At 36.5% G+C, this 16,722-nt stretch overlaps 1 protein-coding gene across 1 annotated transcript in view; it reads right to left on the bottom strand.

The window, feature by feature from the left end:
• Window positions 1-7,432, bottom strand: part of LOC135222937 (histone-lysine N-methyltransferase NSD2-like) — a 159,509-nt gene extending 152,077 nt beyond the window's left edge. The window contains 2 exon segments of the mRNA XM_064261387.1: window positions 977-1,070; window positions 7,288-7,432. Of these exon segments, the coding sequence (XP_064117457.1) occupies window positions 977-1,061 (85 nt within the window). The 5' untranslated portion in view covers window positions 1,062-1,070; window positions 7,288-7,432.
• Between the last annotated feature and the right edge of the window lie 9,290 nt (window positions 7,433-16,722).

A 16,722-nucleotide genomic window follows, 5' to 3' on the forward strand; every position in this document is an offset into this window, starting at 1 on the left:
TGGTAGGCCTTTAAGTATTTTTCCGCGAATTTTAAAAAAACTTTTGTAAGTCGACGTAAGAGGGTTAACTTGAAAATAAATATATTTTTTTAAATATTCCACTTGAGAAGTCTCTACCAAGTCAACCAAAACAATGAAACATTTGGCATGCATGAATTCCTTACTCTTAGTATGCTTGAAAGACTTACATGTAATACAGTTTGATAAATTTTTATACAACTGTGTATTTACATACATATTCAATTTGTCACCCATGACATCAGATGGTACTAGAGGTAAGAAGTGCAGACGTAAATCTTAATGAATAGTTAGTGTTCACTTTGCTTAATTAGATGGTGTTGTACTTTGTATACGTTTTGATGGCAACATTCAAATACCCCGTGATCGCCGAAATTCATTAGTTATTTTTTTCATCTCACTACCCTCTACAATAAAAATAAATGACAAAGAACTAATAGTGATAATTATGAAATACCAAATTTAGAATATGCAAGTCACTGCTAAATAATGTGCAGATTCTAAGAAGTTTAGCACTGTATTGACTTACTCGGGAATGTAGGCTAATGTATTAAATAAAGTACGCTATTTTAAAGAAAATTATACATGAAGTTATAAAATGATGAAGTTAAAATATATGATAAATAAAATTATAAAAATGGTGTCAGAACTTTGCCAAGTTGTAGGCTATGTCAGATACTAGTTCTATGTGTAATATATGACTGAAAATTAATGCTACTAGTCAAAATAAAGAGAATAGTGCGTTTCACAACTTGGTCGCTGCAACGGAACCCTGTCGTTAAAGGAGGAGTAACTGTATAGCACGACCGGCATATTCCAAAAATTTTAGTTGCCGACAAGTGAAACTAAAAGCAACATAATTACTGGGTAAGTTACTTATATAAAATCATATCTTCAGGTTTCAATGAGTTATGAGAGGGAAAATAAATTGTACTTAAAGATAAAAGAAGTTACTCACCAGCTGGATTCTTGTGATGAGACATTGATGAACTGTATCCCCCGAGCCGTCCTCTTCGGTCGGGGGGCGGTGCACCATACTCCATCACTAACACCTGAAACACATCAAAGGCATTTAGAGTGCAGTAATAATTAAAAGACAATTTTATTACAATAAAAAATTATTGAAAATCTACATTTCTAGCAAATAACTGATCTGTACTTCCATAAACACAGTTATGGTATATTTAGCAGCAATTAAAAATAAAATATTATATAATGTACAGTATATATAATATATATATCTATTATTATTATATATTATCTTATATATTATAATATATTTATTATTATATATTATATTATATATATAGATATTTATATAATATTATACGTATACTCATTTAACACTGACACAGCATTCACTGTGGCTACTAGACATTAAGAGGTTCAATTTTTTCTTTAAAAGATCTTCCCTTCTTTCTCTTACCATGAACAGTCCAGTTCATTCAACAGCCCAGCATCTAACAATTTGAAATACCAGCTAATTTCAAAGATTTAAAAGTTTGTGAAGGTATTGGGTGAGTACTGCATACACCTCACCTAAGGTTGACTTGAGATAAGCTTCTTTCTTATCCACAGGTAAGCAGATTTTAGTCTATTGTTAGTTTACTGTTTTACCATGATAACTGACACATGGTTTGGCTAGGACAAATAGACATAGGCTATCAAAGTTTGCATACCATGCAAACCAGTGAAAACTTGACTCAAGAGAAGATTTTACAATAGTATAATGTTAACTACCAAATATCTGCAATCTACAACATAGACACAAAACAAATTGTTCCTCAGTTTCATAGCTTAATGCCGGTCACTGGAAACTCATCATGAACAATTTTATGCCAGCTTTTTCCATTTATGAGATTAGACATAAAGTGAGTGTTCAGCCTGAGCTTCAATCCAGCTAAGGTCTTCAACTAAGGACCATAACTATTCAGGCTTACTTTACTCATCCTTTCTTAATTGTCAAAATTCCTCAATCCTTGAGAACTCTTCTATTTTCCAGCTACTAGACATCACATAACTCCACCACTGCCTTATCTGTAATTCGATTGCAGGCCTTAATATACTTTTCAAGTTAACCATTGAGATACTTTTATTTCACTCAGGTTGCTTTTACTCTATTTTACTGCCCTCTCAATACCTGCTTCTTGGTTAACTGTGTCCCTGAAGTGACCAAAATATCCTACCTCTTTCAAAACCTGCTTTTCCACCACATGCAGAATTCTCTCTCATTCTCATCAAACCATTAAAAAAAGTAAAATTAACTAAGCTTTGCAATTGTTCACAAATGTCTTACAACACAAAACCAGGAAGGAATTTTCTTGACCATATATCCATATAAAGGCATAAAAAGGTAAGATCATGTAATTTCTAAAATGGTTGGCACAAAAATTTTCAACTGATAAATATGTCAAACTTCTGCATTTTGATCAATTACCAATAAGACTGACCATGTTTAAGAGCAATCATGAAGGGAATCTGACTGCAGTCAATGAAGACTATTGAAGGATTTCACAGAAATACATTAGTATAGTTAACAGTACAGCAGCATGCTAGTGCCTGTAGTTTGAGCATTTAAAATACTACTGACAATGTAACAGCTTTAACAAAAGATAAAGAAATGCTAAGCATATAAATTGATTTTTTTCCATCTTCAAGACCAGACCATCTCATCAATCTCCATGTCTTATAAACCATTAATGTGAAGAGTATCTGATCAGTTAAATGAACAAACTTGCCTTTCCTCAAGCTACTAAAGACCAACACAGTCCTACATCTGTGTACAATACTTGTGTAAATGGTGTTATGATGCTCATATAGAGTTTTGTGGTATACATCTCAAGATTTAGTGAAAATGGATCCAAAAGAAAGCAGTTAGATGGTCACTAAAAGCCCAAGATAAGCTAAATTCACCAATTCTTGATAAGACTAAATACAATTTTAGAGCTATCACACTGTTGAGTTTTTAATATGGCCCAACTGGGTGAAAATGGAGTACCTATGCAGTCAAGCCGAGAAGATTACTGGAATTTCATGAAAACACCACACAAAAGCAAAAATGTTACAGCATTGTGTGGACATAGTATGTCATAGAGATTCAACCCTATTAATAGTCATGTTTTCCTTGAAAGATGACTTAGACTTTATAAATTTCAAGTGGGTTGAGGAGAAAAAAGTTTTAAGGCTACTGAGGAATAGCTAGCCTAATTTGCTCTGTTAAGTGTGTATAACCTGGAGAACATGAAAATCACAGGAGAACTAGCATGCTTCTGGTAAGGCCTTGTTCTTGAAGATCTCCAACCATGTGTTAAACTCTACAAGTGCCAAGAAGCAAGCTGGCAGCAAGCCCTGCAATTCAAAGCCCCTTTGGTAATGTATGGAAATGTAGCTCTCCACATGGTAAGGCAATATCAAGTATATACAAAGTATCCACTTTGAAGAGCACAATCCAACTGCTTGATCATTTTTAGCAAGAATGGAGACTTGGGAAAACTTACATTTTCTTTTTGGAATGGTCTCATACATGCTTCATTCTTATAAAAACAAGCTGCAACCACATATTTCATATAATTAACGGGCAAAATATGGACAGTATGAGCCAAGAGTATTTTTTAAGGCTAAGCAGGTGTCACTCAAATAGATTATGTACTTAGCCATACACAATCCCTGAAAACTAACAAATACAATTGTTACCTTTGAATTGAACATCACGGGCAAATGGAGCTTCATAATCAAAGCGGCAACTGTTGTAAAGCACGAGCTCCATATGCCCTAGTGGATAACACACAAATGCATGTTGGAAATCATAATGAAACAAGGTAGTTTATGACTTCAAGGGTACACTCAGTTATTAATACAAAATTCAACATCATCTTGTATATGGCACAAGAAGCTGGTGGGGATGCTTCAGTGTCATGATCCAGGAACACATATGTACTGACCATGAAGACACAAGACAAATGAGGAATGTAAGGACTAATACAATCATTTAGAGAGATTGTGGAATTTTTATTCAAACATCAAAACTTCCAAAATATCTCAAAGCACACTAAACTCTAAACTAAATTTGACTTCATAATTATTAATCAAGATATAGTACTATTTTTATTTGGAACTCTTATGGCATCTTTGGGCACAAAAGACATTTTTATGAAAATGTTATAATTGGGCTAGATAATTACTGTTACTACAATAAAATCCAACCCTCACACTGGAAGTTTTGGTGTTAACATTAGCAGTTATTGCGTAAAGACAGTAACATTCAATTTTGCACAGTCATGCTCGACAGTAAATGATCATTAATGCAAAAGAACAGCATGTAGTAATTACAAGAGAAAAGGAAGTTGAATGCTTAAGCAGCTTGGGAGGATAATGATGTATGTATTGTGCTTTGGTATCAGTTAATTTATCTATTGAGTGCTAATGGAAGTAGAATGCATCACTGCCTAGTCTGAAAAGAACATGTAAAGCAAACAAACCGTGAAATTTATACAAAATTGTTGACAATAATCGCAACATGGTACTTTACAAAAACTTTGGAATTGATGAAAATGCTAAAATAATGAGAAAAAATTAAGAAAAACAATTTTCCAAACTGATCTACATATCATAGTCACCTAAAGCACACCCTTCGACAACACAAATAAATTTCTGATTATGTGTGGAATTTGAGACTGGCAAGCATAGGAATTACAAATGAGGGCCCAACTGAGGCACTACAGTCACACCTTGAGGTACTTAGTTCAAAGGCAGCAGGGGTGAGGTAGATATCTGAGGATCATGTCAAGATTAGTGAAACTATTTTTCAATAAAATATTATACAACTTTGATGTGTATATACATATATATAATATATACATATATTATATGTAAAGTGGTATAATACGGTCTTGAAATAGTGGGTTCACTAATCTTGACATGATCCATAGATGGTAAGGTTGGGTATATGATACAAAGTGACATTCAATTTGAAAAACATAATAACCCAGTGAAGATTACATTTATTAATGTTAATTTACTAACTGAAGCCATTGTAATGTATCATTTTGTGATGGCAAATGAAAAACCACTTTGGGCAAATACGAAATATGATTTTACTGATAGGTTTTCACGAGCAACTTTTAATTTTTTTATTTTTTAAATTGTGGGGTTAACACATACAGCTTCCTAACCTTCTGTTTAAAAGGGTACAATTTTATGGTAGTTGCGCGGCCTGATTTCCGCAAGTCATAGGACAGGTTCCTCACATATAAATAGACCTTACCTACCAAACCTAACTCGGGGCGACATGCCCCTACCATGGGGAGTGTTTGCATCCCTGGAAACCCCCAAAAGGTAGTAGCCCCTCCCAGTCAACAACTGGTGGGAATCAGGTGGGGCAACTACTGTAAAGTTTTACCTTTAGTAGTACTGGAGGACCACAGGGGAAACCATATCTGATGCTCTGGGTAGATTTGGCTGAGGCCAGAGACCCAACACACCATCTGGAGACAGCAGCAATTGGATAAATAACCTAGGTAAGTAAACAACCCAATGGCCATTCTTATACCATTCTTATAATGTACAATACTGATTTCACTCAAGCTTATGACAGCCTACTATACTATGGTTCCCTACATCAGGTTAGGTGGTTCAGAAGAGAAAGGTTTGGTTGTGGACCCTGTATATAGGCTACATCATTAGTTTTTCTTTTTTCCCAAACAAAACCCTGGTTTGCCTCAGTGGTATTTAAATCTTGTAAGTATTTTTGGGGTGTGATGGGCTAAAGAAAGTTCAAATGAACTTTATAAAGTAAAATTTATTGCACTCAAAGGGTTAAACGAGGGTAAAATACCAAATGGCCAGCCTCTACCATAGCGCAACCACCTTCCCGAAAATCAGAAATTATTGTCTTAATTTGTGACTTGGGAGAAAAAACTTACTTCAAAAGGAAAGTAGAGGTCTCGAGGTGTTGCTTCGACAGACACTGGCTCTTGATTAGTCTATCCTGGGTTACAGGATGTGTTAAAGTACTTTTTCGGGAAGGTGGTCACTCTACGGCAGAGGCCGGCCATTTGATATTTTACCCTATATCTCCCATTCTTACTTGCTTAGCCTATGGGCTGGAATTCTGGACTACTAGGAATGAGGCCTGGCTCCCCCATTCGTCGACCGGAATATTTACTACCTTTAGGTAATTACTACTAGGTAATGTTTTTGTTTGTCTTTTGTTTATGCTTAGGCTAGCCTATTTACCATGTTATATTTGTGTTTATACATTGATCCCCATGGCACTCTTACTAGGCTAGTATACATGGCCCCACTATTGCGTGCAGGATGGTAGCCTACTAGTTGCCAAAACAACCGAGGCGAGGTCATGGTCTAAAGTTTTACCCAATTTCGCAGTGCGGACAGGCCTATTCTCCAGTGGATAAACATTTACCCTCAGGGTCAAGAGACTAGGTCGTGTAATTCCTGTAATTTGCCTCACCAAATGACCTCATCTAAGCCTAGTACTTGTATACTGCCTAAGAGACCTGACCTACGCCTACGAGGTATAGCACCCAGTGTCCCTATTGGCACCAGCCTCCCTTCGTGTTGCACAGAAACAGAAGACCTCAACAAAGATACCTAAAAACAACCTTTATAAAGAAATCTATTGACAATTACGGTAGTCTTACTAATGGTGGCACCACGAGCAAAACATTTAGTACCTAAAGGCTGAACGTTCGTTCGAGGTCTTGACCCACAGGACGAAATACCTAGCTAGGGCTACTACCTCTGCCCGACTCAATCGGTCACACTTTACAACGTCCCGAAACTGTAAAGCAATGGTTAAGACATCGGAGGGGTCATGGGGCGACACCTCAGGGAGATGCCAAGGGTCCCAAAAGCTCACATTCGGGGGAATTTCGGCTCCGAACGCTGGATTTGGTTTGCGTATACGCACACCATTAGGCCTAGTACTTACTGACGATAGCAGTCAATTTCCCGAGCGCCGCTCTTTACTCCACCGTATCTTCAGCCATGGCGATTTTCAGCGGCGGAATCAAAACTGAGAAAAAAGCGCAAACTACACACGAGAGATGGGGGTGGCGGAGAGTGGCCCAAGATAGTGGGAGGCCATATTCAATTCACTGCTAAAGTAACTAATAGGATCTGTCACCATTCGCACATTCACACGTCACGATCTTTTCGGTCCGTCTCCTTCCTCGCACATTATTCGGCGTCCTCCTTCGCACTCACAGGTACAAACACGGCCCGTGGCCCTTAATAATCACCAACATTTACCCAATACTAGTCGTATTTATGTTGTATTTATCTCGACGAGGATGGCAGAGCAACACGCCATTGGTCAACATCGGCTGGGCGCGGGAACGATCGCGGCACGTGATTGGTCCGGGTCGTTTCAAACCTTAGCGCTTGTCACGGAGGGAAAAAAGCTGAAGGCCGCGCTGCGCAACACTTTGTTGACAACACTCCCCCCCACCCTATAACCCCCAACCCCTGGAAAAATAGAAGGTTTTTTTTTCGAGAGGGGTTGAGTCGTTTACTTTTATATGCTATGAGTTCCATACGTCTAGTTATTTTGCATGGAGGAGATTCTCGTAAAGACGTCTGAAGTAAATTTATCAAAACAACTACAGTCTCATCTCTCTCTCTCTCCCTTCCCCTGTCTGTCTGTCTGTCTCTCATACACATACGCACATACACGCATGCAAGCACGCATGCATACCTCTCTCTCTCTCTCTCTCTCTCTCTCTCTCTCTCTCTCTATATATATATATATATATATATATCATATATATATATATATATATTATATATATAGTGTGTGTGTGTGTGTGCGTGCGTGCTTGTGAGAGAGAGAGCTAGCAGAAGATTTACTGTTAAATATAAATATGAATAATTGATATGACAACAAATTCGACATTGACTTTTTGTTCGACTTTACCCTTTTCCGTAATGATTTGTTTATTAACCACAAACCCTAAACATTCACAATATCGTGACACGCACAATTCGGAAAACAACGACAATGTTAAATCCACAACAAATCAATAACGATCAAGCAGATCCCTTATGAAATACCTCAAGCGCAAACATTTCAGTTTGGAACCATAATGGGAATATGCAGATTGACGTTACAGAGAAACTGGAAATGTTATAAAAATTTCATTGCGGAAGTTTTAGACTAGTAGGTTTGGGTTAAAGTACTAGAATTATGCAGAAGGACATGACGATTTGTATGACGTTTCAAAGTTGACTGAAAGAGGAACTGAAATAAAGACATGGCTTGGGTTTATTTCCCGTTACGTATTTTCTTTGCGGATAGAATACTTTTGGCTGTTTGGTCAACAAGGAAAGTGATTTAGCTTTTAAGCTTAACCGATCCCTTAATATTAACCTCTCTTTTCATCGGATAGATAATAAGGTTACCTTGTCAATTCTATATTACCCGTTGACTCTAAGCAATTAGTGCTACCAAATCAGAGCAGCAACCTTTGCAATACATATTGCCATTCATTACACTTAAAAGCAAACGTGATGCTAAGATTTGATTACTTCTACAACATTGATTAGTAGCTGTCTTTAGCGCAGAAGATATTGAGATACTAATTTCAAAGGGGATGAGTTGTGACTTCTAAGTGCGTTGCCTGGATGGTAAAATTAATATATATAAATCTCTTTTGCACTGGATGGCAGAGGTGGTGGGGACAAAAAACGGGTAAGGAACCTGTCTTGTCCCCCTCCCAAGTTATCAACTCCATACCTGACATATTCATGGAGCAGCAGCTTAGTCAGCTATAGTCTGTCAAACATTCAAGATATTTAGTGTCTGGCCAGGTAGGAAAGCAGTCAAGCTTCAGCCTTAGCCATTTGAACCTTTCCCTTAAAGTTTAATCCCTTGTCCAGTGTATATTTTTGAGACTTGTCATATACTGTACCGTAATTTTCGCTGCTTGAGCACGAAAAAAAAAAATAATAATAGATTTCTGGTTTAAGATAAACCTAATAAGGTGACCGCCTTTTTTTACGTCTTATGGTGACCACTTGTTGTAAAACTGAGGTTTGCTATCACGGGTCTAAAATTGCTAATTTTTCAATGAAATTATGGCAAGCCAAATAAATTTTCAAATCATTGCTCTAATTAAGAAACTTTTAACGTGAGCAGGTTTTTATATGCCCATACTTTTATCAAGAATGGGGAAGTTTGTCAACATGGGAATTCCTTGCTTGTCCTGCCATAACGATCTTAAGTGTTTGAGGTATACAACAGGAACCCTTATTTCCTGTCTAGCTTGAGTACTACCTTATAACTCTCCTGCATCGTTGTGTGTATTGTATGGTGGTCAAGTCTTCGTGAAATTCAATTGCTTTCTATTGCCACACTCCCTAAAAGTATTAATAGATCAATAGAGTATGCAATGTAATATTGTAATCTATTACAGATACGGCATAGTTATGCACAAACTTATTTGTTACTTGTAGTGTATTGATTAATGGTTGCCTACAGCACAGAAAATATTAATGAGAAACTTGGGTGCGGACTCGTGGCTACTGCATCGATGTTAGAAATAGAAGCGGTCACTCTTGCTCAAAGCAGCGTGGAAGGTGTTCAAGAACTGGTGAGTGAACCTCTCCCAAGAGAATTAAGTCCCATTCTAGCTAGTCATGGAGGAGATGCTATAGGGACCCTTATCCACGTCTAGGTCAAGTACTAATGTGGGTTATGTCATTTGGTTAGCAACAGAGGTTAGATATTGCCAATTATGGTAACGTGACTTGTGGATCCATTCATGAATACATCTAATCGGGTATAACCATGTCTTAGTGTGATACCTAACTGAAGCTAACTGAAATACTGAATATTTCAGAGGAATTCATTTTAAGAAAGAAATTTCTGTAAAATTGATCTTGTAACTTAAGATCATAAAATAGTAATATATATAAACAACTGATGAGACCATTTTTATCAAATTCTATAACCAGAGCTGCAAGCAGTGCCACCCCACAGCAGCAACAAGAAAAATCGTATTGAGATTCTTTTAATTGAAAAGGTGAGGGATCCAGACGTTTCTTGAAAACTGCGCTGGATTACCGACCAATGAAAGTGTTGTTTCTGGGGTCCTCTTGCTCAGACGTCTTGCAAATTGTCACTTCATCCCACGTTGATCTGTTTCACAGTTGTATCTGGAAATTAGGAGATATTAACAATTTACATTCCAAATAGTTAATTCATATACTTAACACTTTCAAATGCCCTTAAAAGACGAGGATCAGCGTCATTCTTTCCCTGCGGACGAAGCCTGCAGCTGCATTTCCCCAGCAGTTGAGGGAATGAATGATAGATGACATCTGTCCTTGTTTAGCCTTGAAGTCTATTTCAAACAGCAGATAAAGTCTGGGAACATATTTGAGAATAACAATAGACATAGGTCCTTGTCAAGCTCCAAGTGTTTATATATATATATATATATATATATATATATATATATATATATATATATATATAAGAAAAGAGCCTTGCTAATCTTCGCTTCAAACCCTTTTATAATTCAGAAATGACATGCAACATAATTCATCCCGTCTAACTTCTGAAAAAACTTAAACTTAAAGATATAACAATGTACCATACTAGAAGTCACACTATAATCCATCCCATGACTGTCAGGTTCTTCAATGGAAGCCAGTGCTGTTTGAAATCAGGACTGAATACCAATTCGTCAATACGAACAAAAATACAGCTTCGAATAAATCATACAATGAGAATAGCAAGCGGCAGACCGCTAGATAAATAAAAGAAATATAATTGAGGATATCTATACAACGTTAACTGGATGAACTTTGGAGCCTACAACATTACCGGAATGCGCGTCATTCAGAATATCATGCTTCCCTTACATTTCAAATCTGCGGAGGAAGGGATAGAGCTTTAAGGCGTAACAGGTTATATTACTATTTTCTGGTAAATACGCACTATAAAATTCTATTTACTACAATCGTTAAGAAACTGCTGAAGGACATGGATAGGACTTTAACCTTATTCATTCGAAATAAGGCCATTTACATTAAAAGCACCTTCCACTTACGCGACTGATTTTAGTGCTTATCTAATAAACGTTAAACAAAATCAATAAGATGAGATATACCGAGTACATGCGTACTCAACTTATATATATTCTAACGCCAAGCACGACACCCCCTGTAAATAAATAAATAAAAATAAGAAAATAATCAATGCACCTAGATTTTGGTAGTTTCATATAAGAAAAATCATAATTACTCCATATCATCCTAAGCTAACTACTTTGAATGGAATAGAAATGGTTTAAGTGAGCCTATTTGAAAGCAATTGAAATGGCACTCGCCTCTAATCCTACAATATAATCATAAATACTTTACAGAATCATAGATAGAAATAGATGGAATGGCTCATCCGAAACGGAGACCCCATATAAAAATGGGAACCTGCTGGGAAGCAGAAGAAGAAGACTTAACAGAGTCAGCTTCGCTTCCTTTCTCAGATTCTTGCGACTGTATAAATAGTCATTTGTCGAAATTGAGGGAAAAGAAAATGTAAGTCATATCAATATCTGAAACAAGATTATTTAGTAAATAGGAAAAGGGAAAAAGTACGTCGAAGTACGGTGCACGTTATTGAAAACGTCGTACAATTCCGCATCGTAATATATCAAAGAAAACGACTGTACGAACTTTCATGGCTAACTAAACTAATCTTACCACCATTAATCACTATTCGCATAAGTAACACAATTTTTTGAAAATTAGAACAGTAACGCGATTCACGGTTTAGAATATAAACTGACTATTTCATAAATCTTTAGGGGTATCTTAGTCCATTGTTTCTGACTTGGCATTCTAGTTAAGTATAGGTTTATTTGTTTTCATCTGCGGAACCTGTTCACGTCGTTCTACACTTGCCCCATATAAATGTTTGCATCCCTAAGATCTGATTAGCTTTGAGGTAATCTAAATATATACAAATGTATCGTACTACAAATCACATAAATGTAACGGTAAAAGAAACACTATATATATACTTGTAAGATAAGAGCTTTTACTTTGGTCTTATTCAACTTTGATAACTGGCTGGTAAAACTAATTTCTTCAAACAGATAAAAATTAACGCTGCTGCCTATCTGGTATATTACTAACGTCTAAGTGTGTGAACCATACCAACAAAACCCAGCTCTAAGAGTACGGCACTGTTGGCCTTAAAAAAAAAAAAAAAAAATACTGGGGGACGAGGCCGTAGAGACAGTGGAGCTGTCAGAGACTCGACCAATGGTATCTTCTTCTTCCAAGATGAGCCGATCCGTTTGCGCAGTTGTGGCAGAAAATAAAACCCTCTCGTAGTACTACTATCCTCATCATCAGAACTACATTTTTTTATGCAAAAGATTGTGGAGATTTTCGGTTAGTGATAATACCAGGATATAAGTATATACAAAGAAATTAATTCCTCATACTGATTATCTTTACTGTATTATCATGTACACCTATTTAGGAAAGAAATAATTTCGTGAAAACAGTTCGATATCACAAGCAAATTTTATCACGTGTCCCAAGTTTATTATATGGTCAACTCGTGCACTAACTACTTAGTGGGTACGTCTGGGATAAAACTTATTTCAATGAATTGAAGCATAAAAGTATCATTTATACCATTCAGATTAGTATGGGCCCAATGAATGCGAAATCATGCAGAGTGAAATGTAAAACGAACGAATAAACCTACATTTCACTGCCAGTGTTACAGGATTTCAGCGACCATACCCATGAGATATTCCTCGACCCTATACAAGTTCAGACTCTACCCTAGAAAAAAAAAATGTCACCTGTTAGTTACATAAGGCTTCATTGGTATAGCCTACTAACGACACCGTGATTTCTTGCCACGTTTGGAACGTCCTACTGTATTCACTTAAAAATGTTTCACTTTACCGGCCCCAACAAATTTCAGCCTTGAATAAATTCTCAATGGCTCGACAGACTCAAAAACCACAAAACAACACTGAATATTAACCAACCTTGGTAAAAATGGACAGCACACCAAAAACATTAGAGCTTGTAGATCATACGCTTGGGAACACGAACGTTTCTTCTCATTAGAAATCACCAGATGCAGACAATAATGGCTTCTGAATAAGTGCTGCCAAAGAATTACCAAGGGATCTCTCTTGGCCAATCAAAGACCGCCATACGTAGCACAGCTCAGAAGCAGTAGGACCTGTCGGTTTTCCGCATTGGCTAATGGCGTGGGTTGGAACGAAACTTGCAGAACCGTTCATTACTATGCTTGTTTATAGCATTTAAAAGGTATTTCCAAAGGACATTTTACATTTTAATGAGCACTGTCACCTTTAATAATTTTTTATGAGATCACTGCCATACTTTTACACGCCACGAATATTGAGATGAAAAGTTAGTTAAAGATGTGGTATCGTAAACGAGCAAACAAGGCAATATAGCCAAGATGCATATATTGTACCTTGGTTACAGACACTTAATGTAATCCAATCGAAACCTTTTACGATGGTTTTAGCCAAATTATGTACTTTTAGGTCCACTAAGGCTAAAGAAAACATTTCCATCAATATATTGCGCCAATATAAGTGGCTTTCAATTTCCCTTGTTATTGTTGCACAGAATTTAGCCCTGGCCTTTCAAAAACTTCCGTAAAGCTTTAGGTTATAGCCGTGAGACTTAAATTGACTTGGGGACAAAAGTAAAAACAAAAGACATCTACAAAAGTCCTACATTAAATAAAGTGTTCTTATATCTACATAGTATCGCATCAGTCCCATGTACTATATATGTTTGTAATAAAAATTAACATTAAATTTCAGAGAGGAATCATCGTAAGGCTCCAACGAATCATTTATATCAACGCGTGTAACTTCACTAAACTATTAATACCACCGCTGATCGTTATAAATTGTTTACAAAAATGATACGCACCTATTCTCCTTTGAGAATTTGAGATGTCTTAAGGGTCTATGATTTGTTTATAAATCTGTTACTTTAAATCAGTACAAATCACCTCTTGTTATTTACTTTGATCTAACACGTAAGGTAAGTGCACAATAATTTTTACTTTAAACCGTATTCGTAGTCCGCAGTTGAAAAAAATAATCTACATTTTAGTGTGCGATCCGAACGGTTCTGACAGTTATTTCGGCAACAAATTGGTTTCGGATAAACTGGACCCCACCCCGCTGTAACTTACAATTATGGGGGACCATGAGAAGACAGTTTTTGAGAGGGTGAAAAAAAAAAAAAAAAGAAAAAAAAAAAAAAAAGGATTCCTTCCTCGTTCAAAAATCGTTATAAAAGCCTTACCTGAACCAGAGCTTGCAAAAATGCGATGGAGACGTCATTTAAGTTTAAAACACAATAACAGAAAATCGTGTCAAGTTTCGCAGTACATGCACACAATGCTTTATTTTTTCAAGCAACGCATGAATTCCAAAATCCCACTTAACTGGTGAAACTCGAGACCCAAGAACCAATTATGTTTCATCTTTGTCTACGTAGCCACTTTTCCCGACGAAAATAACTAAATCCGATCGAAACTCATGAGCTCCATACACATTCATGTCATAACATAAACAATGAACTTTGAAAAAGGCCGAGGGCTATAAACAACTCATCGAAAACTATCTCTTTGAGAGCAAATTTTCAGTTGATTTTATTATGCTTTTTGCAATAAACATATTAATGAAAATTACGAACAAATTATCACAAACTTTCATAACAAGAACTGTTATTACAGAAAAAAGGTAATTCTACAGAAAAACTCCGCAGATCGCCGTGTTCGTTACCAGCTCCTCGACGTGAACGTAATATTATAATCATAAGTGGGCAAAATTCTCAAATTAATTGGGTAAATTTCTCAAATTGGAATCAAATATATTTAAGCCAAGCGCTTGGACCTGTGAAGTCATTCAGCGCTGAAAGGGAAACAGTAAACGGAGTTTAAAGGCGTAATAAGTTTATATGAGCGCCCTAAGTATTTCCATTTATCCTCTCTTACTTCCTAATGAGCACCATGTTCTCTGGAAGCTCGAATTTCAGGTCAATGGGGCCCTGTGGGATTGTTCCATATTAATAAGGTTCATCTTCCGATTAATAAAACCACAATACAATTTTTTCAGCGAGGCATAATAGTTCGGAATCTGAAACGTTTTCTATGGTCATAAAAATGAATAGAAAAACGGAAATATTCAACTTGATGGGTGTCTAAAGTAATCTTCAATTATCGTTACATATCGTCTCGACTATCGTTACATTTTTTTTTTACGTAAAATCAATACAAATTGACTTGGGGAGGTCATTGTATTTAATCAAACATGCATGACACGGTAGTACACACAATTTTAGGATAAGGAGTTCGTGCGCCACAAAGGGCGACCACTTGCCATTACTTTAAAATGGTCTGTTTAGGACACTAAACACAGTATAAATATTTCTGGATTCAACTGGTTATCACAATGACTGCTCTACGAGTGGTGGGAATCGAAAATGCCATTGTCGATAATGACAGAAGGCCAAGATGTCGGAGGAACATAATGAGACATGTAGGTACCTATCGCATTGTAGGTAGGCAGAACCTTTCGATATATGGCATTTTCATATTCTATTTGTCAACATTTTTCCATGGCACTAACCCTTACAATCACGGTAAGCTAGGGATGAATGAAAGACGAAATCTTGGCAATACCCAATAAAAGCAACCACGAAGTGTCCTAACATCATCACTACATCCAGGACTGGGTTGTGGTTATCATCTTATTCCCGACATACCCAATGGGTAAGGCAAGCAAGTCTAATCTGAAGACTGGATACCGTCACAGTGCAGTACTTCAACGTGACATTCTTTTTGGAATGATCAACATAATTTAACAGATGATTTAACATATTTAATTTGCTATTTCCAGATTCATTATTCCACAATGACTGCCATTTACTGTTTTAGCAAAATATCAGCGACAGGAACAAGTTTAATCGGATCATATTGACTGCAGTTTTGACTGTCTTATCAGCATTATTTCTTATAATGTGTGACAAGCGAGGAGCCAACATAAGAATTTGAAGGAAAATAATTTTGAAGGGTTTCTATGGCACTTCTAGTTATTGAATATGAAACACTTCTGTGGTAGCATGGTTTTAATATCTTCACTGCTGACCATTTTGCAGTTATACGTGAAAACAGATGCATCATTGAGCTTGTTTCATTAGAGATTATGTAAATGAAATACATTCAAGACTACAGAGATTTGGGTCTGTCTATATGGACTGCATAATGTGGGTCTTTTTTTGTGTTGTTCGGTAAACTGTATGTTGTTTATGATTTTCAAGAACATATGCCTCATTGATTGAGAACTGAAAAACTTTAAACACCTTAGTTCCAAGTCCCTATCCGAAATACCTATGTACTACACTTAATCATTATTAAGTCACGAAGGAGAGGGAGGAGGTTCATCACTTTCGACTTTTACAGATTTATTTGGAAGCGACTTGAAACTAATACAGATTTGGAATCCTTCATTATGCATAAGATCTAAGCTTCCTAATACCAAGTCTGGTTGTTCCACAACAAATAGAATGAACACTAGGTTTGTATATTTACCTTGGACAGGTAACCTTGGTGCAAATTAGCACAAAGCTGCACACAAAAAAGCACTTTTTTCGGTTTGC

Source organism: Macrobrachium nipponense, chromosome 8 (genome assembly GCF_015104395.2).
Source record: "Macrobrachium nipponense isolate FS-2020 chromosome 8, ASM1510439v2, whole genome shotgun sequence".
In the NCBI taxonomy this organism is placed as follows: domain Eukaryota; kingdom Metazoa; phylum Arthropoda; class Malacostraca; order Decapoda; family Palaemonidae; genus Macrobrachium; species Macrobrachium nipponense.